Source organism: Panthera pardus, unplaced genomic scaffold (genome assembly GCF_024362965.1).
Source record: "Panthera pardus isolate Hobbes unplaced genomic scaffold, ASM2436296v1 HiC_scaffold_12, whole genome shotgun sequence".
NCBI lineage: Eukaryota > Metazoa > Chordata > Mammalia > Carnivora > Felidae > Panthera > Panthera pardus.
In genome coordinates this window covers 48,931,433-48,957,237 of record NW_026526677.1, presented here as the reverse complement: position 1 = coordinate 48,957,237, position 25,805 = coordinate 48,931,433, and the positions used below count along the sequence as shown (strand labels likewise).

Here is a 25,805-nt window from a genome sequence, read left to right as displayed (position 1 = left end):
CTTTTCCTTTCCCCTTTATTGTAACCCTTGGGCTCTTCTGACTGGACAGAGGTTCATTCCTTTTAGAGAAGATTGTGGGTAAAGAGGTTGTGGCTTTATAACAAAAAGGAATTTAAGGAGAAATTATACAGGGGAATGATTTTTTTCTTGACTCTTGAATCTTAACGTGTAGAGTGGAAGGGATAGAAACTCAGAGAGGGCAGAAACACAGCATCTGGGGTGTACTTTGCATCCTGGACTTGGGGTGTCTTTGTGTCCTGGACTTGGGTCTTAGTGTTGGTACTGGGTGTGGTGCCCTCCTTCCTCCATCTTCAGTTCCAGGAGCGAAGGACAAGGCCCTGCCCACCCTGCTGAGCTGCAAGGTAGGCTGTGGTGTTAGGAGTGGGAGAGTTTCCCTGAGGGTGAAGTTAACCTGAGTTTAAACATGACCCTTTTATATCATCAGATCAGACAACAGATGGAAGAACAGGTTGCTCAGAAGTCCTCTGAACTGGAACAGTATTTGCAGCGAGTACAGGAGCTGGAAGACATGTACCTAAAGCTGCAGGAGGCTCTCGAGGATGAGAGACAGGCCCGGCAAGATGAAGAGACTGTGCGGAAGCTTCAGGCCAGGTGCCAGATCAGTTTGTATACTGTGCCTTTTTGTACTTTTCTAGGAATTTCTAGGAATGACTAACATTCTGGTGAAGAGGGAGGAGTGTCTCTGCTAGATTGGAGAGACCTTGGAGGCTGGGCGGGTTGAGTTGTTTATTCTCCATCTATGGCACTGGAAGGCCCTTGCTTCTGGGGCTATCGACAGGCCTTCTATCTATTTTAGAGCAGTCTGGTGGATCTGTTTGGTGAGAATGTCCATGTCTAGAATGAGAATGTCCATGGACCCAGGAGCAGCTCTGGTGAGAACCTTCCTCAACATGTTCCAGACCAGAGAGGGCCACTGTGTGGAGGTCTGTTTCAGGCCAGAGTTACAGCTACTTTCGAGGGATAATGAGGAATTAAGCAGTTTCCATCTGGTCATTCAGGATTGGTGACATTCCTTAAATAATTATTACTTGAAATCTTAGTTTTAGAAGTTTCTTATTTTGGTAAGCTCTGTGCCCAATACAGAGCTTGAACTCATGACCCTGAGATCAAGAATCCCACACTCTACTGACTGAACCAGCCAGGCACCTCAGTTTTAGAAGTTCTTGAAAGCTAGATTCTTCTTTTCCTCAGAGCTTTAAAAGTCAGGTTTATTATCTATGATAGTCATGATCTCAGGTGAGAACTCTCAATTTGTGGTCTTCATGGCAGCAGGGAGGACAAAGTAGAATAAAGACCCCAAAGGGAAATTTTGAGCTACCCTCTTCCAGTTTCTAACTTGTTTCCCCATTTGCTTTCTTTGAGATGTCTTGTCAGGGGATGTCTCTTATGGTTCTTAATTTTAATGTGATGGGATGGAGGGTCCCCCCCACTCCCAACCCCCACAACATTAGCATGGTGTCTGAGAATTCATCTCAATTCTGAGTGGGTCTCGAACCCACAAACTGTGAGATCATGATCTGAGCTGAAGTTGGATGCTCAACCCACTGAGCCACCCAGACTCCTCAAGTCTTTTTTTTTGTTTATTTTGAGAGAGAGAGAGAAAGCGAGAAAGCGAGTGAGGGAGGGGTGGAGCGAGAGGGAGAGAAAGCTCTGTACTGTCAGTGCAGAATCCAATGCGGGGCTTGAACTCATGAACCGTGAGGTCACTACCTGAGCAGAAATCAAGAGTCGGATACTTAACCAACTGAGCCATCCAGGCGCCCCTGTTCTAGAAATTTATTAAAGTATTATTTTGAGTTTGTAGAATGAGTGATGTTTTGAGTGAGAGACAATTTTGGGTCATTGAAGCTAGTATAGTAGTTTTTAATCAGTGTCCTGGATTTGTTGAATCAAATTATCTTTGGATAGGAGCCAGGCGTGAGTATTGTTATTTAAAAAGCTTGGGCTAATTATTTTGTATAACCTGATTTAAGTAAATTGCAAAATGGTTTCAACCTTTGGAATACAAATATAACCAATACATGCATCTCTGCTCCAGTAAGTTGAAATTAGAGAACTTGGTGTGCAAAGACCATTTTGTGAATTTTACTAAATTTACTGAATTCTGAATTTGTTTTTCATCTTAGTTTTTGGAACTTGAGATGAATAAAATTTGGTGATTATTAGGTGAGGTGGATTTGCCTCTTTCCTGAAGTCACAGAAGCTGGACCTGATTCAGTGGGACATTTTGTCAGATTGTCAGAGGGGGCTTTTCTTCTTGCTCCCACTCCTCTGGGTAGGCCTTCCTGGGTTGAAAATCAAAGGAAAGCATCATGGAGCCGAGTGAATACATTTATGTCTAGCACTGCTGAACTGAATCATAATCTTAGGTTGAGGGCGTTTGTAGAGGGCTTTTTAGTTAACTTTCCTGACCTTTCTTTAAGCAATAGCAAGTCATTCTCAGAATATTTGGTATCTCATTATTCTTCTAGAAGTTAGTCGTTTCTCTGTCAGTGTTTGAAGTTTCCTCAGAGATATTTTTTGTAGTAAATTGTTTAAATACAAGAACTTTGACTTAAGCCATCTAGGGCATATGATTTTTTTTTTTTTTAAGTTTATTATTTATTTTGAGAGACAGGCAGAGAGAGAGAGGAAGAGAGAGAATCCCAAGCAGGCTCTGTGCTGTCTGTGCAGAGCCCGATGTAGGGCTCTATCCCACAAACTGTGAGAACATGACCTAAGCTGAGATCAAGAGTTAGACGCTTAACTAGACTGAGCCATCCAGGCCACCCTGTATATATATATTTTAATTGAATTGTAGTTGTTGTTGTTATTTTGATGTGTAATATTGAAGGTTGTCTAGAGTCTTCTAAATGGGACCTCGGAAGAAAACTGTTTAATATTTGGAGAACTCAATTATTGGAAAGTTCTTGAGGCTTAGCCATAATCTGCCCCATTATAACTTTTACCCACTACATTTTTAGATCTGTTAAGTTATGTCTGTATTCCCAGCAACTAATGCAGTGCCTGGCACACAGTGAGAGACCAAGGGATATTTTGTGAATGAATGGATCCAAGTTCTACTAATAGAGGCCACTCTTCTATGTGATACTACTTTTTCATATATTTGAAAGCAATTAGGGACCAAGCTGTGGAGTGAGATCTGAGTTTGATTCTTAGTTCTGGTACTTTCTAGCTGTAATTTTTGAAAAGTCACTTCACCACTTTGAGCCTTCAGTTCCTTATCTATAGAGTTATGGATAGTTGCCTACCTTGCAGGGTTGTTGTGAAGATTAGAGGAGGAACTGCATGCACAGTATTTAGTGTAATGTCTGGTATTTGGTAGTTACTCAGTGTGTTGGTTTCTGTTCCTTTATTTCCTTTGCAGATGAGGAAGATGTATAATGTATAGAATGTCAAAATAAGCATTCAAAAAGATCTATTGACAGGCTAGACTGATGGTTTTAGACTAAGGATAGTTCAAAAAAATTTTTTTAATGTTTATTTTATTTTTGAGAGTGAGACAGAGCATGAGCAGGGGAGGGGCAGAGAGAGAGGGAGACACAGAATCCAAAGCAGGCTCCAGGCTCTGAGCTGTCAGCACAGAGCCCGACACGGGGCTTGAACTCATGAACTGGGAGATAATGACCTGAGCCGAAGTCAGATGCTTAACCAACTGAGCCACCCAGGTGCCCCAGGAGATAGCTTTAAAGTAACAACAGGAGTCTTGGATCCAGGAGACTTTGAGAAGATTCATGGTATTACTTTCTTGGGATACAATTGCCAGAAACCCCATACACTCTCAGGTAGTGTTAGTGAATACGAAGTATTCGGAGCAAATGAGGTATCAGTCCTACTATAATAACACAAGCTGGTATTTATCCAGCACCTAGATGTGGTCGGCACAGTTCTAGGTACCTTACATGCACTATCACAATTGATGCATCCACAAACCTTTGATGGTGGATGTAGTTTCTATCCCCTTTTTATAAATGAGGAAACGGAGGGACAGAGTAGTTAGTCTTTGTTCAGGGGTCTTATTTGGAAACCACAGAAATGAACTGGGATTTCCTAGAGCAATAAAATAGTTAATTAAAAGGTTCTTGAATAGTTCACCAATTCCAAAGAAAGGCAGGTGGCCAGGCCTGAACACAGGCATGGACCAAGGGAAGCTGAGCAGCCCAAACCACAGCCCAAACCAGGCCAAGGGGAGAGTCCACCCAGGATGCCGCTGATGTCAGCATTGGCACTGTGTGTTGGGAGTCACCGTTGCTTCTGCTGTCATGCAGCCCTGGCTGTTGCTGCCACCGGCAAGATAAATTCTTCACTATCTCTGCTTTGCATCAGTTGCTTCAGGGTCGGAGCTGCAGGAAGGGCATCTGCTTAGCCAAGCCCAGCTCGGGCTTCCACTGTGCCCTGGCTGCCACAGGGCAGGAGGGCAGGGGTTGGGCCTGTGGCTTATGTGGGCCCTGCTTCCCATCAAGATGCCTCCTGTGGCAGATTCCTTGGACACATGGAGGGGATTCCGACTGGGCAGCCTGAACACCTCCAAATGTCCATTCCCCCTTCATACTCTCACCCCTAGGATGAAGAAATAGGCCTTTCCAGTCTTGTTCACTGTTGTATCCCCAGTGTCTAGAAAAGCACACAAAGGTGCACAATATACACACACTGAGTGAGTGAAAAAACACTGGCCAGGCCACATTTGCAGTGTTGTGTTCAGTTGTGGGCATCATGCTCCAGGAGACATCTAAGGAGGGAGTGGATGGTCCTGTGTAGAACTAGGGATAGTGGGTGGGAAAGCTCTTCCTAGTTGAGGTGGAACTTTCGAAGGATTGAGGGTGCCCGTTTGTGAACCCATTGTGAACTCGCCTGATTCCTGAAGCAGTGAGTGGCCCATCCCACAGAGTATTTGAGCACAGTAGGATAACCACGTTGCAGGATGTTGTAGAGGGAATTCTTCAGTGGTGGGGGCCGGGGGTGGAGGAGTTGGGAGTGGTGATATAAGGGGTGTCTATTCTGTTACTTTATGGCTTCAGTCATTGGTTTTAGAAGAGCATACTGATGGTCAAGCCACTAGAGATGTGTCCTGTCCTGGGCTGGCATCTAAGTACATTGTCTATACTTTGGGTATAGGTTTGGGCTGTATGTTAGTTTTATTTAAATGCCTGTGTAGCTGGATATTCTTAGATAGGTAGCCTGTTATTCAAGATAACATTTTAGAGTCACACAAACCTTGGTTAAAATTCACTACTACCGGGGTGCCTGGGTGGTTCATTTGGTTAAGCATCTGACTTCGGCTCAGGTCATGCTCTCATGGTTCGTGGGTTTGAGCCCTGCATCGGGCTCTGTGCTGTCAGCTGGGAGCCTGGAGCCTGCTTCAGATTCTGTGTCTCCTCTCTCTCTGCCTCTCCCTGCTCATGCTCTGTCTCTCTGTCTCTCAACAATAAATAAATGTTAAAAAAAAATTAAAAAAAAAATTCACCACTACCTGTGCGATATACTTTTAAACATCCTGAATTTTTATTGCTTCATCTGGAGGGATGATAAATACCTTGCAGAATTGATGGGGGGTTAGCAATAATGAAGTCAGGTATCTGACATGTAGTAATTGTTCAGTAAGTGGTATCTGTTTTATTCTGCCTTTTGTTGGTTCCTTTCCCCCTCATTTTCATTATCATTAGTTTGTTACCTTTTTCCTTGGTAATATGTTTGTACTAGATGAGAAATGTTTTTAATTTTAATTTTTTTTTCATTTATTTATTTTTGAAGAGATAGAGTGAGACAGAGTGCGAGCAGGGGAAGGGCAGAGAGAAGCAGACACAGAATCTGAAGCAGCCTCTGGGCTCTGAGCAAGTGGTCAGCACAGAGCCCGACGCGGGGCTCGAACCCACGTACCGTGAGATCATGACCTGAGCCGAAGTCAGATGCTCAACCGACTGAGCCACCCAGGCACCCCCAGATGAGAAATATTTTAATGTTGTAGCAACCAGGCAAATTTCAAAACTTGGCCATACCACCTGCCAGTCAAATTATGTGGTACAGGTCATTTAACTTTTGTGTCTCACTTTCTTCATCTTTGAAGTGTGAATGTTGATAGCACTTAAGTTTACTGTGAGGATTGATTGGGAAAATACACTTAGCTCTTGGCCCAGTTGTGGCACATTAAACCTTTCATAAATGTCATTTTACTTTATTTTATTTTATTTTTTCAAAAAAGGGTGAAACAGAGAGGAGCAGGGCAGGACACATGGGGCACCTTGCCAGCGCTGTGAATAAGGGCCTCTGTGGCCCCTAGTTTCCAACTTGCAAAATGAGGGGGGTGGATTAGATGACATCAGGTCTTGTCTGCTGCTCTCGGTGGCTCCGTCATCCGCTGGGTCGGGCATGGAAGCCTGGGCAGGTTTGGTCCTGAGCTCCCCACCTTGCAGGTTGCTGGAGGAAGAGTCTTCCAAGAGGGCTGAACTGGAAAAGTGGCACCTGGAGCAGCAGCAGGCCATTCAGACAACTGAAGCGGAGAAACAGGAGCTGGAGAATCAGCGCGTCCTGAAAGAGCGGGCCCTTCAGGAAGCCATGGAACAGCTGGAGCAACTTGAGCTAGAGCGGAAACAAGCGCTTGAGCAGTATGAGGTAATCCAACTGATCCCTGCAAACGCCCATTTAAAATTTTAAAAACAAACATTTAAGCACCTGAAACTAACGTAACATTGTTAACTAACTGGAATTAAAATCAAAACTTAAAAAAACATTTAGAAATAACAGTATTTGCTTAGCTGTAAGAAGTAGTTTTTACAGGTGGTGAGGTGTATCAGGTAAAGTCCAGTCAAGAGGCACACAGTAATTTGAACAGGGAAAGTTTAATATAAACAATTATTAACTATAACAGGGGATTACCTACGAAGCAGTAAAGAAGACTCTACGAATACAGGAATGGCACGTACACGAAGCAGCCCGTGCCTCTGAGACTGAGGCAGAGCACCCAGGAAGGGAACACATCTGCTCTTCGCCCCTTCTGCGCATTGCTGTGATCTAGACCTTGGAGAGGGCATGGCCTTGGCCCCACAGACAGCAGAAAAGCCGTGACTGGGAAGCTGTCCTCTGGGGACTGGGGAAAGCAGCCCACAGGGCAATGACACTAAAATCCACTGGCGTGAGCACTGTGGATGCCCCACATGTCACAGGAGCTGCTGAGAAGAGCACAGTGGGACCTGGGAGCAGAGCCCCTTCTTCCAGTGACCCTTCAGTGCCCTTTACTGACAAAGCTGAAGTCGTGCCAGCTGGTGAGGAGAGTCACCCTGGTGTCATGTGCAGGACAGAGGAGGCTGGATTTGGGGCCGAGGGTGGTGAGCTGTAATGTGTACACAAGGATCTTACACATTCATGTGTAGCTGTGTCATTAGGTCCTTTGGGTGACCTTGGGCAGGTTACCCAAGCTCTCTGCATCCTGGTTTCCACATCTGTAAAATGGGGGTGATTAATAGTTCTTGCCTCTTCGAGTGGCTGGATTTAATGGGATAATCCACAAGAATAGAGTAAGTGCCCAAGCATTTTTATTTGGTCTTAAACTGCCTGTTTGCATAGTTTAACATCTACTTTTGTTTCAGGGAGTTAAGAAGAAGCTGGAGATGGCAACTAGTAAGACCAAGAGCTGGAAGGACAAAGTGGCCCAGCATGAAGGATTAATTCGATTGATAGAGCCAGGTAACACGCTCTTTGAAGTAGTAAGATATTTATCCAATTTATTCTTGTTTTATTTGTGTGTTTAAATTGTGCTAAAAATCTTCTTGAGCCCAAATATACAGAAATCACACTGTTTAGGGCCCATTTCTCTTGAATAACTTGCTCTGTACTAGATAAGAAGGCTCAGTTGATTCCCTTGCATACATCTTCTAGTTGTTTTGGCTGGTGTGACATTTATGGATATTTCTCAGAGAAGAAATCAAGTAGAAAGTTACTATTTTATCTGGAAAAATGGTAATGTTCATTGAAGAATGTGAAGAATATTTAATGTGTGTTTGTTCCTTAGGTTCAAAAAACCCTCACCTGATCACTAACTGGGGCCCCGCAGCTTTCACCCAGGCAGAACTGGAAGAGAGAGAGAAGAACTGGAAAGGAAAGAAGAACACGGAGTGACCAAGTGACCCGAGTGACGAGCTGGCAGGAGTCCCGTCCATTGTGCAGATTCCGGGTGTAGCCGGAAAGCTTGATGCTAAAGACAAAGGAACTGGCTTTGCTGCTTCTAACCATTCTTTCTTCAGTGCCTTCTATCAGGCCAATATACTAAGGAAGCCTTCTTATTTATCTTCCTGAAAATAAGGGCTTACCTGAAAAAAAAAAAAGTCGACACTATCAAGCTTTTTATTTACTCTTTGAAAACTTTAGCTTCTGAAAATTCCCTTTAGCTCTCTCAGGTCCTTGTGGGATTGAGGCAGCATGCAAACCGCGCCGTGGCCGCCATCAGCTGCCGATGTTGAGGTGCATGGGGGTGTGGGGTCAGGATTACTGGATAATCAGAACCTGAGTGACTGGGGTCATTCCTTTCCTGTGGCAGCATGTTTCCTTCTTTGAGTGCGTGGCCAGTCTGCTTGCCTTGGCATGCTGGTTGCCATGGATACTTTTGACCAGCTGCTCCCACAGAGCGGTCCCTGGCCACGTGTGGATCTTGCCTCCGCTAAGAGGACGCAGTCCATGGATGCAGTTGTGCAGAAGTTTCTGCTGAATGCAGTGCTGCTGAGTTACTTCCTGGCTTTAGTGGCACTAATCTCAAGGAGGCAAACACCTTATTAAACAGGCTTTGGCTAAGATAGATACTTAGGAATCAGCACAGAGATGAACTCAGTAAATCCCATTTGGAATGATAATTTGATACTAACTGAATTCTTCCTAATGTTTAAAAAGGTTTTAAGGGTCAACGTGCTGCCAGACCCCTTGCTTTTTCTTTTGTAGTTACTGTACAGAAAACTTCAGGAGTATATGGATGTTTGTCATGATTAGGCCTTTTCCTTGATAAATATGGATATGATCATTTATAGGAATTATACATGAAAAAAGTTTTAAGAATGTATTTTTATGATGTCCTATGTTGAGAGGGAACAAATATTTATAATTTTCAAACATTCTTACCTAAATGTTGTACAATGTAATATGCTGAACTTTAATTTTTTTTGCTAATTTTCTAAGATATATTAAAAATGTTTTGTATGTTTGTTTTTTTTCTAGTAAAATGGACTGAGTAAGAAAATAAAAACACCAGAACAGCATGCATTTTAAACTGTCTGATTTAATAGGACAGTAGGGTACATTTGTGTATTTTCATATAACGAGATGGACTTGAGTTTAGGGATGCTTCCTGCAAACACAGTTTGGAGCTTGGACCCCCGAACCAGTGCTGTGATGACGTTAGCTATGGCTTTGTGTTTGGTGCTTGAGTCACTCGTGTGGGAAACCATGGCAGATGTGTGCATTCACAGACGGGAATTTACGATGATGATTTCTCCCTCATTGTTGCTGTTAACCTCTGAATCCTGTTAACTCTGCTTTCCCGAATTTTCTTTTTATGCCTTTTAGTTTTTGTTTCAGTTTTACCAGAGTAAACAGTGTGGTTTTTTGTTTTGGTCTCACATGGTTGCCAAGATTAAAATACCTAGGGTGGACTAAGGCGGCCCATGCTCTTTCCCTTCTAGAGGGAGACAGCACACTGGCTGGTGTTTTTAAACATCTTTCTGTACTGTAGTGGTTCTCAACAGGGGATGATTTTGCCCACCAGGGGACATTTGGCAATATCTGATCACATTTTTGGTTGTTAAAACTGGGAGTGCTATTGGCATCTAGTGGGTAGAGGCCAGAGATGCTGCCGAACATCCTACAATTCATGGGACAGTTCCCTGTAACCAAGAGTCATCTGGACAGAGATGTCTGTAGTGTCAAGGTTGAGAAAACCTGCTCAGGAAAGGCAAATTCTGTTGTCCAGAACACAATAGTAGGGGTCAGGGTTTCCCCTTACGGAGTCTCAGGAGTTGACCTCTTTGGTAGAAATGGGAGGGAAAGAGGCCGCTTGCTCTGTGAACTAGCGGAGGGCAGGAGCTTTGGCACAGCCTGTGTGGGGGCGCTGTGCTTCAGAAACTACAAATTTGCATTTTTAAACACAGATCTAAAGGGAATTGCTTTGAATGTGTTTTAAAGTCTTTGTGAGGCAGGTTGCTGAAGTGTGAAATAGGAAGATTGTCACAACCTTGATTTTCTTTTCACAAGAGGGAGGGTCCATCAGAACCATTCAGCGGCTGCTAAGAAATGAGCATTCAGATCTGCCCAGCTGGTGTCACATCTTGTACTGGTGCCTGTTCCACTTGGCAGAGCCTCTTGTACCTTCAGAGGAGTGTCAGCAAAGCACAGCTGCCTCATGGAGCGAGGATCAGGTTAACATGAGGCCACGTGGACGTGAGGAAGAGGCACTGCCCAGCTTTCACCAGTTCGTAGTAGGTGCTCAAAATTTATTGAAAGGGTCAGTCTTGGGAATAGTTTAAGGAATAGGTTTCTTTTTTCTTCTCTTGTATTTCCTTATTTGTATAGTCATTTTGAGACCTGTTAAAAGTCACGTCTCAACTTTGGGAAGCTGTTTGGTGAGATCTATTAAGCTAAAGACAATGTGTGCACAGCAGTTCCACCCCCAGGAGAAAAGAGGCACGTTGTCCACCAAGACCCTACAAGGAGGTTCGTTCACAGCAGCTTTGCTTAGGATGGCCCCAAACGAGAAACAACCCAAATGCTCATAAGCAGGGAGTAGATTGATGAACTGTGATACAAAGGATATTACATTTTAATTAGAACACATCACTGAGAGATGCAACAACATGAATGAATCTCACAGACATCATGTTGAACAAAGAAACCAGAGAACGGTCTGTGTAATTATATTAATTTCCAGAACTGGCAAAGGTAATCTGTGGATTTCCAAGCCAGAATTATAGTGATCTAGGTAGGGGTGGTTGTTGATTGCAAAAGACCATCATAAGGGATGCTGGAAATGGGAAGCTGTTATATAAGTTAAATGTATCACCTTGTACAGATAGTAACTGTAGTGCCTCTAGAACGCTAGAATTGGCTGGTCCCCAGAGGTCAGTGGGTCTAAACCCCTCACTTTGCAGAGAAGGACCTGGAAGGAGTCAAATCCATACTGGAATGCCTCTCTTCTAGGATGCGGTTCTTTACACCCCCTGCCTCCTCTTTACATTTGTACATCAAACATGTTTTTCTCAATGTGCTTCTGTCATCCATCGCCCGGCCAAACTGCATGTCCGGGCTTCACCTTTCTATGGAGGGAGGGCCCTGACCACTCTTGTCCTATGGTCAGCTCTTGGCCTGGGGTCGCTGAGTCTTTGGCCCTGTGCAGAGGCTAAGCTGTGGTGGACGCTGAGTTCCAACCAGGGCTAGCCTCAGATTCCTCTTCCATCCCCACCACTCAGATGCTGCACACTGTTTCTTAGGGTCATCTGCCCACAGGAATGCAGGCCTCCCTCCCTGTTTATGTCCACCTCCTCAAGAGCAGTCCACAGAACCCGGCTGAGAGCCAGCAAGGTGTGAAGAGTAGGGAGAGGCAAGCTTGTCTAGCAGTCCCTGAGGCTAGCAGCTGACCCTTCCTTCCCATCTGAACCCCTCATTTCCTGTCCCATGTCACCCTGCCTCTTCCCCTCGGCCAACACTGCTTGGAACGGCCACCCACACTAGGTCTCTGAGAGCAGGCCTCCCTGGACCACACTTCGCGTGTTTTTCCCCACTCTGATCTCAGGTGCTCTGCTCTCTTGATGGGCCATCCTGGGCCAGCTCCCTGGGAAGATGCACTGTGAACCCACGGGCTAGTTTTGAGGGTGCTGGGACTGCTGTCACCTCCACACTCATCTGTAGCTTTGCTACCCTCATAAGCCAGGCCCAGCCCTCTCCTCCTGTTTGAGAAGAGGGGGAAGCAGCACCACTGTCCAGTGCTGCCAAACTGGGCTCTCTGTTCCCATTTGTGTCTGAAATATTTGTTTTCCAGGAACACACAGGGAATCCAAAAAAGTGTAGAAGCGGAAGCTTTCATCCCTGAGTCCCAAGGCCCCGTACTCCCCAAAGCAGTTAGCTGTAAGACGGCTAAAGGGACAGGGTGGATGAGTTCTTTCTAGAGTGGCTGCCCTCGGTCTGAGATTACAAGTAGTCAGGGCTTGGCCTCCAAAAGTACTGGAAAGAGGCTGGATTTCAGAGTGACAACAGACCTGGGTTCTACTCATGGTTCTACCTTACCGTGTCACTTTTGAGTTAGATTCTGTATTCTCAGAGGGAGTCCCGCACAGGTAATATGTCCTTCTGAGGGTGTCATATCTGGAGGCACATGATATTCATCTGTCCTTAACTGGTGAGAGAATAAGGACCTGCTCAGATTTCTTCACATCACAGAGATGTACTATTCTCCTGACCCCCACTCCCCGCCGCCTCGCCTGCCATTATTCATCCTAGTGCAGTTTCCAAAGTCATGTGATGAGGGGCTTTCCATCTTGGCTGGGCCAGGACACATAATGGGGATTTTGCTGGAGAACTGGCAAGTTCTGAGAAAATTCTGCAGGTGACTGAGGTAGGTGATCATGCAGAGCTACTGGAGAGTCTGGGGACATCTTGAGCGCTCTGCATTTTCCATGGTCAGGTGTCACTTCTGAAGTGTCCTGCAAAGGCAGGTGCTTGGCAGATGTTTGAATGGCTGAGGTCCTAGGCAAGGGCTCCTGTCCGTGAAGACCCCCCACTTCCCAGATGTAACAGCCCTCTGGAGGGCTGCAGCTAGGCTTGGAAGTGGATCTAAAGGGCCTGGGACTGCCACCTCCCAGGACCCCCAGCCTCTGCTTTCCCCTCTGGGATCTTGTGGAAGCCAGAGCTGTTCTCCACACTCCTCCCAGGGCCTCACCCAGGAGCTACCCCTTACACTACTTCTGATGTTTTTGCTGATTCTGTCTCAATGCCTGTGGGGTGAGGCTTCCCACTGCACTCCTGCTCTTTCTCAGAGATAAGCCCAAAGCCCCTTCAGGGCAGGACGCCCCCCTCATGGCTGTATTGCCAGCACATGGCACCTAGTAGCTCCTTAGTAAAGGCTGGCTTTTTAATGACTACTTTTGGGAAGACATCCTTGTCCTCAAATATGTCCTGGATGTAGTCCCCTGGGCTCAGAGGAGACAACAGTGACTGACCTGCAAACAACTCTTTTCTACAGAATTTCTGCTCTCTTTAGAGCATTTACCCCAACCCTGTCCTGGGGCTGAGGATACGCTTAGAGTTAATGCTAGCATATGTGAAGGATGGATCGTCAATCCCAGGGCCTCAAGTCCTAGTGTCCATTTCTCCCAGTGAACCATGGGAGACTTCATGAAAATAAAGATACTAGAAAGTCAAAACTTCCAGAATTCTCTGATGGACAGGCCAATTAGGACCCTCTCTCCCTCTTTGTGTGATTTTTTTTTAAAATAACGTTTGCAGTATTTCACAAAGTAATACACACCCAATGTGGAAAATGGAGACAAAGCAGGTATGCAGAGAGAATAAAATACCTCGCTACGATCCCACCCTCCAGAGACAATCGATCAGGGTTGTGGTGCAATCCTCCAGGCCTAGGTTTTGGCTTGAAGGAGGGACACACCCGCCCCCCCACCATCCACCGCTTCCATGGCAGGTCGTGAATTGGCCCAGACCCAGGGGCAGCGAGCTGTTCACGCCTTTGTGGAAATGAGCCCCTGCCCAGGCACTCGAAACTGAGGCTGAGCCGGGACCTTGGCGCTGGCCTGGGCGACTCCGCTGGGGGCCACCAGGTGGCAGGCGTGTGCCACGGTCGCGCTCCCGGCCACCCCGCCCGCCAGGTGTCCCACTGGCGCCTCCGTCCGTCTCAGCAGGGTGGCAGGGAGTGCCAGCGGTCACAGCCGAGTCCCTCCAAGAATTGAGGAAACCCATGGAAGCTAAGCATAGCGGAGCCAACCGTGGGCGATCTCATTATGTCTTCCAAAGCCCAGAAAGTGGGCTTTTTTCCTACTTTACAGATGGGGAAAACAAGACTCAGACGTTAGGCAGTTGCCCAAGGAGATGGCAGGCGCAGAGGGATGGGGAACAAAAACCAGGGGTCCTGACTCCAGAGCTTCTCCTAGCCATTGGGCATGTACCACCTGCCTACAGGGCAGACTGCCTGGAAGCCCATTGAGGGGAGAAGGTGGGGGAGCCCCCTTCTTCCTCAGGCCCAGAGGTTTCCTTTTGGGGGTCTAAGGAGTGCCCTACTGGTAGCTTGAGGCATTTTGGTCATGATTCACCCCTCCTCACTGCCGCAGGCACACACACAGCCTGGGGCCTGTTCCTGTAAGAGCCTAGGAAGGGGCAGCCCTCTCCCCTCTGTGTCCTCTGTGGACAGGCTTGGCAGGGGGCCACGGCTGGGATGAGAGTGGGTTAGGAGGGAGGGGGAGCAGCCAACAAGCAGGGGCCTGTTTCCTGACTGGTCTGACCCTGGCTGTCCCCGGGGAGGCCCCAGCACACGGAGCAAGGTCATCCAGGGCGAAATTCCAGTCTGAGCCCTGAGCAGTAACTTCAGTTTTCCTGATAAGGCTCAAGAAGGGACACCGAGAGGCAGCCCCACACCCCCACTCTGTCAGCACCTCCACTCCTGTGAAGCCTCCGCTGCAGACAGTCGGCCTCAGAAAGAGACAAAGATAGACCGTTGGCCAGATAAGGAGAGAGACGGCCAGGGATAGACAGGGCAAGGAGCACAGAGGAAGAAGACAGGGAGGGACCAGGCAGGGCCATAGCTGAGGCAGTGGGTCTGGAGCCCCAGAGCCTGGAAATGCTTCCGGGGTTGTGCTTGCTAAGGTTGCGACTGGGTGCAGATGGAGAAAGATGCAATCATGGCTGAAACAGGAGGGGTTTTAGGTGTGGTAGAAACATGGACGGGATGGCTGGCAGCTCTGTACCTGTGGGCCTGGTTTCAACGTGCATAAACCTGGGACTGGTGGGCGAGGGTGATGGAGGAGTCCACGTGCAGCATAGTCTCTGAGCCTCCAGGAGGCCAGGCCAGAGAGGTTAAGATGGGGGCCCTACACCAGTGGAGGGACAGATGCAGCTGGACCCAGATTGCTTACCAGAGGCTCCTGACTTGGGACTTCATCCCTGCACACTCTGTGCAGAATATTTGCACCCAACACTGGCTGTTTGGCTTGGCAAGTGAGCAAGGTGTAAAGTCACAGCCGGGCTGTGGGCATCCAGTCACCATATGCAGCTGAGTCAGTCTCAACCACTTCCCCCACTCCTGGGGGCAAGAGCTCGTGCCTCCATGCACAGCCCTATCTGCACAGGTACATACAGACATGTGCAGCTGAGTCATAGCTGCCTCTCAGAGCACGTGCCTGCATGCACATGCACGCAGGTGCCCACAGATGCCATTTACACCTGATCCTGAGTCACTGACACTGTTGAACCCTGAGAAAGGGTACTGAAAGTATGTTCTGCCATTCCCATTTCAACACGATACCCATATATACTCACACACATGTACATGCCCACCATACATCCATTGTGCCTGTCACACCATATTAGGGGATCAGTAACCACAGGTGGAATGAATAAATGAGTGAACGAATGAATGAATAAGCAAACAAGTAAAAATGCAAGTGACACCCACACTGTTTGGCTACTTGGTAAAATTGGTTGGGGCAGTGCTGTAGGGTGGGTCCCTAGTCTATGTCTGTAGGGAGTTGTCTTGCTCCAAATATAGCCTCCGTGGGCGGCAGGGAGCCAGGGCTGCCTCCCAAACTGTGACTTCACTGGGCCTAAAGCCCAGCCTCTGAGGAGTTGGAGAAAATTAACAGAGAAGAGGCCCCAGCTTTCTGCAGCCAGGGGTGAGCTCTGACACTGGAGTTGGTGGGTGACAGCGTACTCTGGAAATATCACTTGCTCAGGGGCTTGAGCTATAGGATAGAGTACTCTGTAGACGGTCCCAGAAAGAACTGCTCCTGGGCTAGGCCCCTAGGAACTGCCTGCCCTGAACTTCCGGGGCCAAACATGCAGGAGGCAAGGCCCCAGCTGAGTGAGAGCTGGGGCAAGCACAGTGCCTGGGCTCACCTGGGGGTTGCCAAGCCAAGGCCTATTAGATGGTTCCCCATCTGGGCAGGCTGCGCCCAAGGCTGCTCCTCAAAGCTTCCTTTCCCTAGCCACTCTGCTTCTGCCCTGTTTCATCATCTGCAATATTGTAATCTTACCACAACTGATCTTCCTGCCTTTAGATTCCCCCCTCTAATCCATCTTGTTCACAGCTGCCAGTGTTATATTCCTAAAATGCAGATTTGATCACGTAACTTTTCCGCTCAAAATTCTTCCATAGTTCCCCACTATTTATCGACAGAGTCAGATTGCCTTAGCCTGGTGTTCGAGACCCTTCACAGTCTGGTCCCATCCTACCATGTGTGTTCTGAGGGGCTGATGTGTGGAGGGACAGTTGTTGGTTCTATCTATTGGGTGGATGGGTGGACTCTGGGCAGGTAGGCACTCTTGGGCATGAAGGGCCCAGTGGGCTGTTTGACTTGCAGACAGATGATTAGATGTCTAGATGGTTGGGAGGCTAGCTGTAGGGTGGAGATGTGGAAGGTAGGTGGAAGGGCAGTGCTTGAGCCAAGGCTATTTTGGTTGCAAGGAAGAGAAACCCGTATCATCAGAAAAGAGGTGGGAGGCAGTTAAGGATATAGCAGGCAACCTTGTAGACCTCACCGACATTCAGGCCCCATGCATATTGGAACTGGCAGGTCAGGAAGGGTGGCTCTTCTCTCCATCTTTGGTGGATCTCTCAGTCTGTCTTCCCGTTAGGCTTGGGCTTCCTCCTCCGGGACCAGTGGCCATTCTCTCAGCTACTCTGGCTCCTTCCTCCCACAAGTTTTTACCAAGTGCTTATTTACCTGCGTGTCTGTGCCTCCACCATGCTTCTATGTGCTGACAGGCAGGCTGCAAACAGGAAGTTACTGCCTTCAGGAAGCCAGGGAGGCAGCTGTGTGCCAGGGGGTGATGCTGCTGACACAGCAGAGCAGGAGAGGGGTGCAGGGTGCAAGGCCAGGGCTGGGTGCTGTCAGGCATGGGATGTGCAAGGAGCATCTCTGGGGGAGAATGGAGGCAAGTGAGGGGTGAGTTCTGCCAAGTCCAGGGGAGGAGTGTCCTAGGAAGAGTGCAGGACAACTGTGGTGGGTGGCTGATGAAGGTGAGCAAGCGGCCCACGGCAGGAGATGAGATCGAAGGGCAGCAGAGCGAGGGATCACCCCGGGTTTTGTAAGCCGTTGTAAGGACGTGGAGACTTCCGGTCCAAGGAAGAGGCAGCAGCACTGGAGGATGCTGGCCAGACGATGCCATGAGCTTACATTTATAAGGGCGCCCCCTGGGCGCTGTAAAGCAGGGAGACCCCTTAGGAGGCTCCTGCACAAACCCAGGTGAGAGACGGGCCAGGCCGGCAGTAGCGAAGGTGACAAGAGGTCCGGTTTAGGGTGTACTTTGAAGGCAGGGTCAGCTGTGGCTGAGTAGGGAACATTCCGTCAAAGACAACTCAGCCCGTGGCCAGGACAAGCGTAAGGACGGGGTTTCTCTTTCTGAGGAACAGAAGCAAAGTTTCTTTCTGGGCCGGCAGGGAGTGCAGGGAGAGGAGGTGCACCTGCCCCACGCTCGGGTGCTCGTGGAGGCGTCAGCAGGCACAGCTGGGGCTCGGCAAGAGTTTTAGGCCGGACTTGCGACGACCATACGGGACTGTGCCCCAGCCATCCAGGGAGGGGGCAGGGAAGAGACCGGGTCCGGGGCGGCCGGCCAGTGCTGTCGGCTCCAGACAACAGGCAGCACGGGCGCCCTGGGCGGAGTGGCCGGCAGGCTGGAGGGAAAGCACGAGACACGGGGTGAGAAAATGAAGCCAGAGGGGGACTGGCAGGAGCTGCTGAGAGCTCGGGAAAGGCGAGGCGGGCGACCCCTCTTCCCCGCTCACGACCGGTGTTCCCGCGCCCGCCTCGGGTGAGGTGCCCGCTCAGACGCGCCGCGCACAGGGAGGACCACTGCGGCGACGTGGCCATCAGGCTCCGCCCTGCAGCCCAGGCGCCGGCGTGTGTCTCGCGGAGCGGGGCTTAGCGCAGGGCCGCGGGGCCGCAGCGGCTCTGGCTCCGGCGCCTTCCAGGCGGAGGCGAACGGCAGGCTTCACGGAAAACCTGTGAGTGGAAAACGTAGTACAAGAGTAGCTTGCCGTCATTCAGAATGGAAGCTGGCGCTGGATGCTACCTGACTTCTCAGGAATACTTCACATTCGTGCTCTCCGACGATGACAGAGTGCGTGACTGTCTAAGACCGTCATCTCCAATACAGACGACCGCTTTGGGGCAGAGTTTCACGCCGCGCTACCCAAGCCTCCCGTCGTACGCGTGCGTGCGTGCGTGTGTGTGTGTGCGCGCGCGCGCGCGTAAGCGGCGCGTCCTTGCCCCTCCGGCCAGCGGCGTGGAGCGTGGAGCGTGGGGCAGGGAGGACAACGGCGCGCCCGATACCGCGCTCGCGTGGCGTTCTAGCTCAGCCTTGGGGCGCAGTGAGGCTCACAAGCCCCGCGCTGGCTCCAAGCCACCTTTCTGGTGGTCATCCCTGCTTCCGCGGCTATTATGAGCCCGCTCGGTGACAGGGCCCTCCTCGGCTGCATTTAAACACGCTCGCATCTCCCTCGCCCTAAAAGCGAACAAGCCAGAGCCTTTGACTCCACAGCCCTCCATCCGCTGCCCCAGCTCCCGCCCGTGCACAGGGCAATTCCTCCCCTTGCCTCTCTGCTGCTCACCTCTCATGGCCTCCCTGCCCACTGCAGCCTGCCTTCTGGGCACCTCACTCCCCTAGAACGCGCGCCCTTAGGTCGCCTGTGACCCAGGGACACTTCAGTCTTCCTCTTCGTAGTCGTCCAGCAGCTTCCAGCAGCGGACTCTTGAACCGCCCTTCTGCGGTCCTTGCAGGCACAGCATTCTTGGTTTCTTCCTACATCACAGGCTGCTCCTTGCCGCTCCCTCCAGGTCCACCCGTCACCGGCCAGCCAGCATTCCTGTCCTTGGAAGCGGGCTGGCTCTCTCCTCTTCTCTGAACTCTCACTGGTGGCACCGTGTCTCTGCTTGGGTTACCATCTATTTTTCTGCCTCCCTAGGGTTCATCTCCAGCTTATTCCTCTCTGTATACAGATGCTCACTAGGACATCTGAAAGTCATCTCAGCCTCCATGGTGCAAGGCCAAACTTGGGGTCAATTCTCTTCTCCCACAGCCCTGCTCAGCCCCTGGTAATCACTGCCCCCTTCCCCCGCCCCCCAGGAGGCACCACCAGGCATCCCCTTGTGCAACTTAGGAACCCAGGGGGCCTCAGACACCTCTCCCTGCAGCCTCCATGGCCAGACCACCACCTGTTTCATCCTACGTCCTCGATAACTTAGGACTCTGTACAGTTCTTTACATCTTTGCTGTCCCTTCCTAGTCCAAACCACTGTCACTGTTTCCTGGACCACAACAGCCACTTAAGTGGTCTTTCCACATCCCCTCTCACTTGCCTCCCTCCAAGCCATGTTGTAGCCACTCTGCACAATGGGTTCTGCCTTGAGCCTCAGACATGAGGATACTACTCTCCTAGAGAGAGTAGGGCCTCCTTAGGGTCATAGCAGGGCTGCAGTTTCCAGGGCAAGAAGGCTAACCCGCATGCAGGCTGGAGGTTAGACACAGAGCTCAGCCAGGCCTCCTAGGGAATGGAGAAGAGGCTCTGAAATTTGCAGTATCAGGTTTCAGAAAACATGGGGTCAGGGTCAGCAGAGCAGCTGGTAGTGGGGAAGGCCAGGCCCAGCTAATTTCCTGTCAGAATGGCCCAGAGGCCCCAGCCCCTCTCTGGGCTGGCCACAGGGGAGGAGATGCCGGGAATGGCTCACATTCCTCTGGCTGGGGCTGCACTGAACCTCGAACCTCGGGGGACCTGTGGGGAGTGAGGAGGTGGATCTCTGAGGCCAGAGTCGGGGACTCTCTGCAGGGACCAGGCATCTGGTGTGCAACCCTTAGGCTGGAATGGGGCCAGAGACTGTAGAGCAGACACAAAAAAGAGCATCACAGCTGCTGAAGCTTTAAGAGAAACGAGCCCAACCTCACTTTCAGATGAGGAAATAGGCTCAGACAGGACCAGCTCTCATCAGGATCACATGAGCATCCCTGTTCTAAGCCCTGAACTCTGTTTCTTCTGGCCAGGCCTGCATTTCCTGGAAGGCCCTGCTTTGCTGAGCTGTGTGACAGTGGGGGGCAAGCTGGGCCAGGCCTGTGCTCCTCTTGGCAGGAACCCTTGCTTTCGGATAGAGATATATGCTTCTCAGGTGGTCTGTGGGGTGGACAGCTTGTGCAGAGAGGGTGTAAGGGTGCTGAGTCGGCTGTGGGCCCCTCTGTCCTCTCCTTGGAGGCCTTAGCTCATTCCACCAGCAGAGGAAACTTTATGTCCTGGTCCAGTCCCCAGGAGGGTGAGGTCATAGAAGTGTGCTCTTGGCCTTAAATGACCTTCTAAGTGGCCCGGCCTGGCTGGGTGGGAGGTAGAGGTTTCAGGTCCCCTGTACTGTCCATTCTCTGGCCCCAAGATGGGCCTGGTTGAAGTAAGATGGCTGGGGAGGGTGAGACCAGGAGATAGTCGCTCAAGCCTGGGTCTGAACCCATCTCCATCAGATGCTATCGTCTGACCGGGGCAGGTCATCTGACCTCTCCAAACCATGGAGCCTTCTTCGCCCAGCTACCTCCTTCCTGGCCTAAGACTTAGCATAAATGTCATTTATTCAGGTGTCAACCTGAAAATAGTCACGACAAGAGGCAAACGAGTGTGTATTTGGGATCAGAGAATTGCAGTTTGGGGAGCACAGATTCTGGCAGTAACCAGCCAAGCATCTTGCCTTTAGGTGAAAGCAAGGGGTTTTATGGGAAGGAGGAAGGCTGGTAATTCCATGACTTGGTACAAACAGGCTGCACTGCTGTGTGCACTGACTATTCTGTTAACACAGAGAACTATTCCTGGTACGCTTTAGTTAACTGCTCTGTCTTCAGAAAGTCCACAACCAACAGTTTTTGGCCAGGATGCCTGCTGTCCTGTTGACTCTGTGGACAATTGCTTAAAACAACTGCTGTTTTGCCCAGTTCAAACAAGGGCAGGTAAGGCCGTTTCTCCGTAGTGGCCTCCCTGATTCTATTTTGAAATGACTGCAGTCACATCAGTTTTTCATGCTGGAAAGTCTTCTCTGGATGCCCACCCAGGGCTGGACTAGCAGGACCCTAGCTAGGACCCTGCAGGTTTCCTAGCTAGGTTTCTGCAGGACCCTAGCTATCCCACCAGGTCACAGCTCTGATTATGCTAGATATCATACCTTGCAGGTACGGATAATGGCTTATTTTACTTGGGGTCCAAAGTAGCCAGAACGGGCACCAGCACATAGCAACTACTAATAAAAGCATGTTGACTGAATGAATCATGGGCAGACAAATGCACTGGAAGATGGACAGTCTGATTTGGGGTGACTAGCTCATTCATAGTAGGCTCCATCCTACAGTAGGAGGTTTGAGGGGAACATGTGCATGGTCAGGCTTGCCGTGGCACCTCACATACTGAAGCCCCAGCAGAGAAATAACTCCCAGCTGCCTCCCACTGGTGACGTCTCAAGTGATAGGGTCACAGCAGGGACCCCCAGCCCCACCTGCTAAACTCAGCTGCCCCTAGGAAATGTGGATGTTGAGAGAGGATGCCAAACACTGGTGGACTCTAGGTGACACGTGGGCTTGTGTCAGTGTGCACATAAAGTGCCTGTGACACTAGGGTGGGTACATGTGCAAGTGTACATGGTGAACATGCATGCCCTTGTCTGTTGTCTGTGTGTCAGGATGTGTTTGCATGTATGTGTGTGAGTGCCCCCAGCCCCCCAGGGTCTTGCAGTAACCCCCTGCAAGCACAGCCCCTGAAGCCCACATCTCCCATGGCACTTCAGCCCTCTGCCTCCCTCTTGCCTCTCCTTGGGCCATCCCGCATCCAGTGTCCCTGTCCTAGGCTCCTGTGCCCTGCACACACTTCTGTCGCTGCACACATCACTGTGGGGCATTTGTGTCATGCCGTATTAGTTTCCTGTTGCTGTTCTAACACATTACTACAGATTTAGTGGCTTAAAACAACAGATTTATTGCTCTCTGGGCTCGGATCTAGTTTGTGGCAACATGGTTAAATGCACCAAGAAGGTTGGAATCATTGGTAAATATGGGACCTGTTATGGTGCCTCCCTCAGGAAAATGGTGAAGAAAATAAGAAATAAGTCAGCATACCAAGGACACTTGCTCCTTCTGTGGCAAAACCAAGATGAAGAGGTGAGCTGTGGGGATCTGGCCTTGTGGTTCCTGCATGAAAATGGTAGCCAGTGGTGCCCGGCCCTACAACACCACTTCTCCTGTTACAGTAAAGTCAGCCATCAGAAGACTGAAGGAGTTGGCAGGCCAGTAGAAGCTCTACCATTTGAAACATAGCTAGCCTATAATAAATGGGTTAATTTCTGTAACAAAACAAATAAACAGATATATTACAGTTCTGAAGGTCTGAAGTCCAAATGGGTCTCAAGGTGTCAGCAGGCCTGCATTCCTTCTGGAGGCTTCAGGGGAGAATGTTTCCTTGCCTCCTCCAGCTTCCTCCAAAGGCTGCCCACATTCCTTGGCCCATGGCCCCTTCCATCTTCAAAGCCTGCAATGATTGGCCGTGTTTCTCATGTTGCATCTCTCTGCCACTCACTTCTGCCTCCTCCTTCAACTTATAAGCACCCTTGTGATAACACTGGACCCATCCAAGATGACCTTGAGGTCAGCTGATGAGCAGCCTTAATTTCATCTGCAACCTTAATTGTCCTTTGCCATGTCATGTAGCATGTTCACAAATCCTGGGGATTTGGATGCACACGTCTTCGGGCATGGGGGGCTTTATTCTGCACACCACAGATGGTCTGTCTCTTTTGGTTGTGAGCTCTTTGGGCCTGTGCTGTATCTTACTCATCCAGAGACTTCTTGAGACTGAAAGAGTGCCCATGCCCAAGCTGTACTAGGTGTTTATTACATATTTGAGTAAATCTGATTCAATCAATGCTATGTTGAGAATCCATTTGTCCTGGGTACTTTTATCCAGGTACACAGCTTTCATCCCCATTTTATAGGTGAGGAAAATAAGGCTCAGAGAAGTTAGGCCAAAAAAGCTAGTATGTGACAGAGCCAGAAGCTTCAGTATATACTGCCTTCAGGTAGAAAACGCTGACACCTTTGTTCCTTTGGGTCTAGAGATCCAAAAGAGAAGTACCTAGACCTTGGGTGGTGGCCATGAAAATGCACCTCTCAGATTTCAGACTAGCCCCCGCGACTGTGCTCCGATAGCTGTCACAGTTTTTATGCTGAGGCCCACAGGCTGCTGTCAGCCAGTGACTAAGGTGGGTTTCTTCTAGGGAGATACAAGATTTCCCTGGTGGGCAGTTTTGGCACACAGGGCTCCCCACTGGCCTTGCTATTTTTAGATCTGAACTGCAGCCCAAGACTCTTCCACCCCACCTTCCATCCTCTTGTCTCTTGTTCACAGGGGTCAAACCTACATCACTGATGTCTCTCTCATCGCCCCCACCCCACCCCGCTCCCTGACCAGTGTCCTGCTCACCTAACCCTCATACCTGTTCCCCCTGTCAGTCTTTTGCATGCAGAGTCCTGTCTTAATGGAAGGACCAGAACTAACATAAGCAGTCTGAGGAAACAGTGGCAAGATGGGGATCTGGGACTGTCACAGCGGATGGGGAGGAGGATGCTGTCCTGGTTGATGGGGGCCCCAGATAGTCCCTAAAGCAAGGTAGCAGCTCAAATATTTCACTGGGAATATTTCATTGGGAATTTTCCAGTTTCCTGGAGGAGAAGAATGTTGAGGTAGGTGTGATAATCCAGGCACTCGAAAAATAAGGGGGTTGGGAACAATGCCCTCAAAAAGTTGGCTGGTTACTGTGAACTCATGCTGATGTTCTGCAGAGGGATGAAGAGGTACTATGGGCCACTGACAAGCAGTTAACAGGGAGGTGTGAGAGCCGGCAGGCCTCCACGGTAGCTTACAAAGAAGTCCTTATCTCTGGCAGTGGAGAACAGATATAGCTGAGAGGCAGGCTGGAGATAAGAGTTACACAGATAAGTCTGATTGCTCAGCCAAGGTAGTTATGTGAAGGTCAGGCCCTGGTGGGGAAAAACTGGAACCCTGAAACATGAGCTAAAGACATCAGGATGGATGCCCCTGAAGATGTTGGTGTTGCAGCCTTCCTGACCCTTGATGCTTGCAGAGACGGCCATCCCTCCTCCTAAGAGCTCCCATCTCTGCTGTGCTGAAAGAGGCCACAGAGGCCTCACCCTTGTTGGGCAACAGGTACCCTCTCAGGTGCTGCCCCCACTTCCTCTCCTGGTAGCCTAGGACAGTAATTAGGGTTGAATTCCAGACTAATCCAGCTGGGGACACACTGGGCCTGATAATGGAGGAAAGAGACACTACATGAAAGAATGGTAACTATCACGGACACTGGCAGGAGCCAGGGGAATGCTCCTGGGATTGCATTTTGGGAATGCTTAAGGGGGCTGGGTGTGAGACTGGAAAAGCAAGCATTCAGGGATTTGGGGGCACTCTACTGAGACACAGATTTAATACCCTAGATGGGCCACTAGAGGATGGGGAAGATTCTGCTGGGGTGGCTCTTAGAAGCCTGGAAAAAGCAGTGGCCAACACTCAGTGAAATGGAAATACCCGAGTTTTCCTGGCAGATGGTAAAGAAGAAATTAAAGAAGCTGGCAAAAGTGGGTGTGCTGGAATGGATACATTGTGTAAGGCCAGTAATGACAGAGGGGCAGGAAAGGGGGCTCAACCCATAGAAAGTTGCAGAGAAAGCTAACAGAGCATGGTGTCCCTAGGGGCAAACCAGGCAGCCAATAAGTCTCTGCTTAATACCTGCAATTTAAATATTTAAAAAAAAAATTTTTTTTAACGTTTATTTATTTTTGAGACAGAGAGAGACAGAGCATGAATGGGGGAGGGTCAGAGAGAGGGAGACACAGAATCTGAAACAGGCTCCAGGCTCTGAGCTGTCAGCACAGAGCCCGATGCGGGGCTCGAACTCATGGACCGCGAGATCATGACCCGAGCCGAAGTCAGCCGCTCGACTGACTGAGCCACCCAGGCACCCCAATACCTGCAATTTAAAAAGCAGACAGGAATGGAGGTGCAGGAGGCAGGCGCAAGGGAAATTCTTGGTCTCTTGCTCAGTCCCCAGACCTGAACCAATTTGCAGATATGGGACCCACTGACTGAAGAGGAGGCCAGTGTCTAGTAAGAAGGACTCCGCAAAACAGCAACAAGTATGTATAGTGATGGTTCCTGGAGTTTTTCCCCAAAGGTGGGAAATGTATTTGGGTGACTGTTCACAAAAGAAAGGGGACTAGCAGACACAGAGGTTTAGTTGACATTAACATCTGGAGACTCAAAGTGTCATCGTGGGCCCTTTTTTAGAAGGAGGCCTGTGGAGGTCAGGTAGAAAGTGGAGTTGTGGCTAAGGTCTGGCTTGCTGGGTCCACGAAGCTGCCCAGAAGGCCCTTGTACCCGACTGCTTAGTTAGAACTTACATGCTCTGGCCTGAAGGGATCCCCACCTCAGGTCACTGGCTTACTGGGTGGGAGAAATCTCAGTAGAGAAGGCCAAGTACAAATTTCTGAAATTGCCATTTCCCTGCTCCTTT

At 49.6% G+C, this 25,805-nt stretch overlaps 1 protein-coding gene and 1 pseudogene across 2 annotated transcripts in view; both read left to right on the top strand.

Annotated features, from left to right (window-relative positions):
- Window positions 1-9,620, top strand: part of SWAP70 (switching B cell complex subunit SWAP70) — a 78,386-nt gene extending 68,766 nt beyond the window's left edge. For both annotated transcript variants that reach the window (XM_053899997.1, XM_053899996.1), the window contains 4 exons: window positions 446-612; window positions 6,432-6,630; window positions 7,605-7,701; window positions 8,027-9,620. In XM_053899997.1, coding sequence (XP_053755972.1) covers window positions 446-612; window positions 6,432-6,630; window positions 7,605-7,701; window positions 8,027-8,133 — 570 coding nt within the window. In that variant the 3' untranslated portion in view covers window positions 8,134-9,620. The remainder of the gene's footprint in view (window positions 1-445; window positions 613-6,431; window positions 6,631-7,604; window positions 7,702-8,026) is intronic.
- Window positions 9,621-21,810: 12,190 nt separating this feature from the next.
- Window positions 21,811-23,408, top strand: LOC128776174 (60S ribosomal protein L37a-like; annotated as a pseudogene).
- The last annotated feature ends 2,397 nt before the right edge of the window (window positions 23,409-25,805 follow it).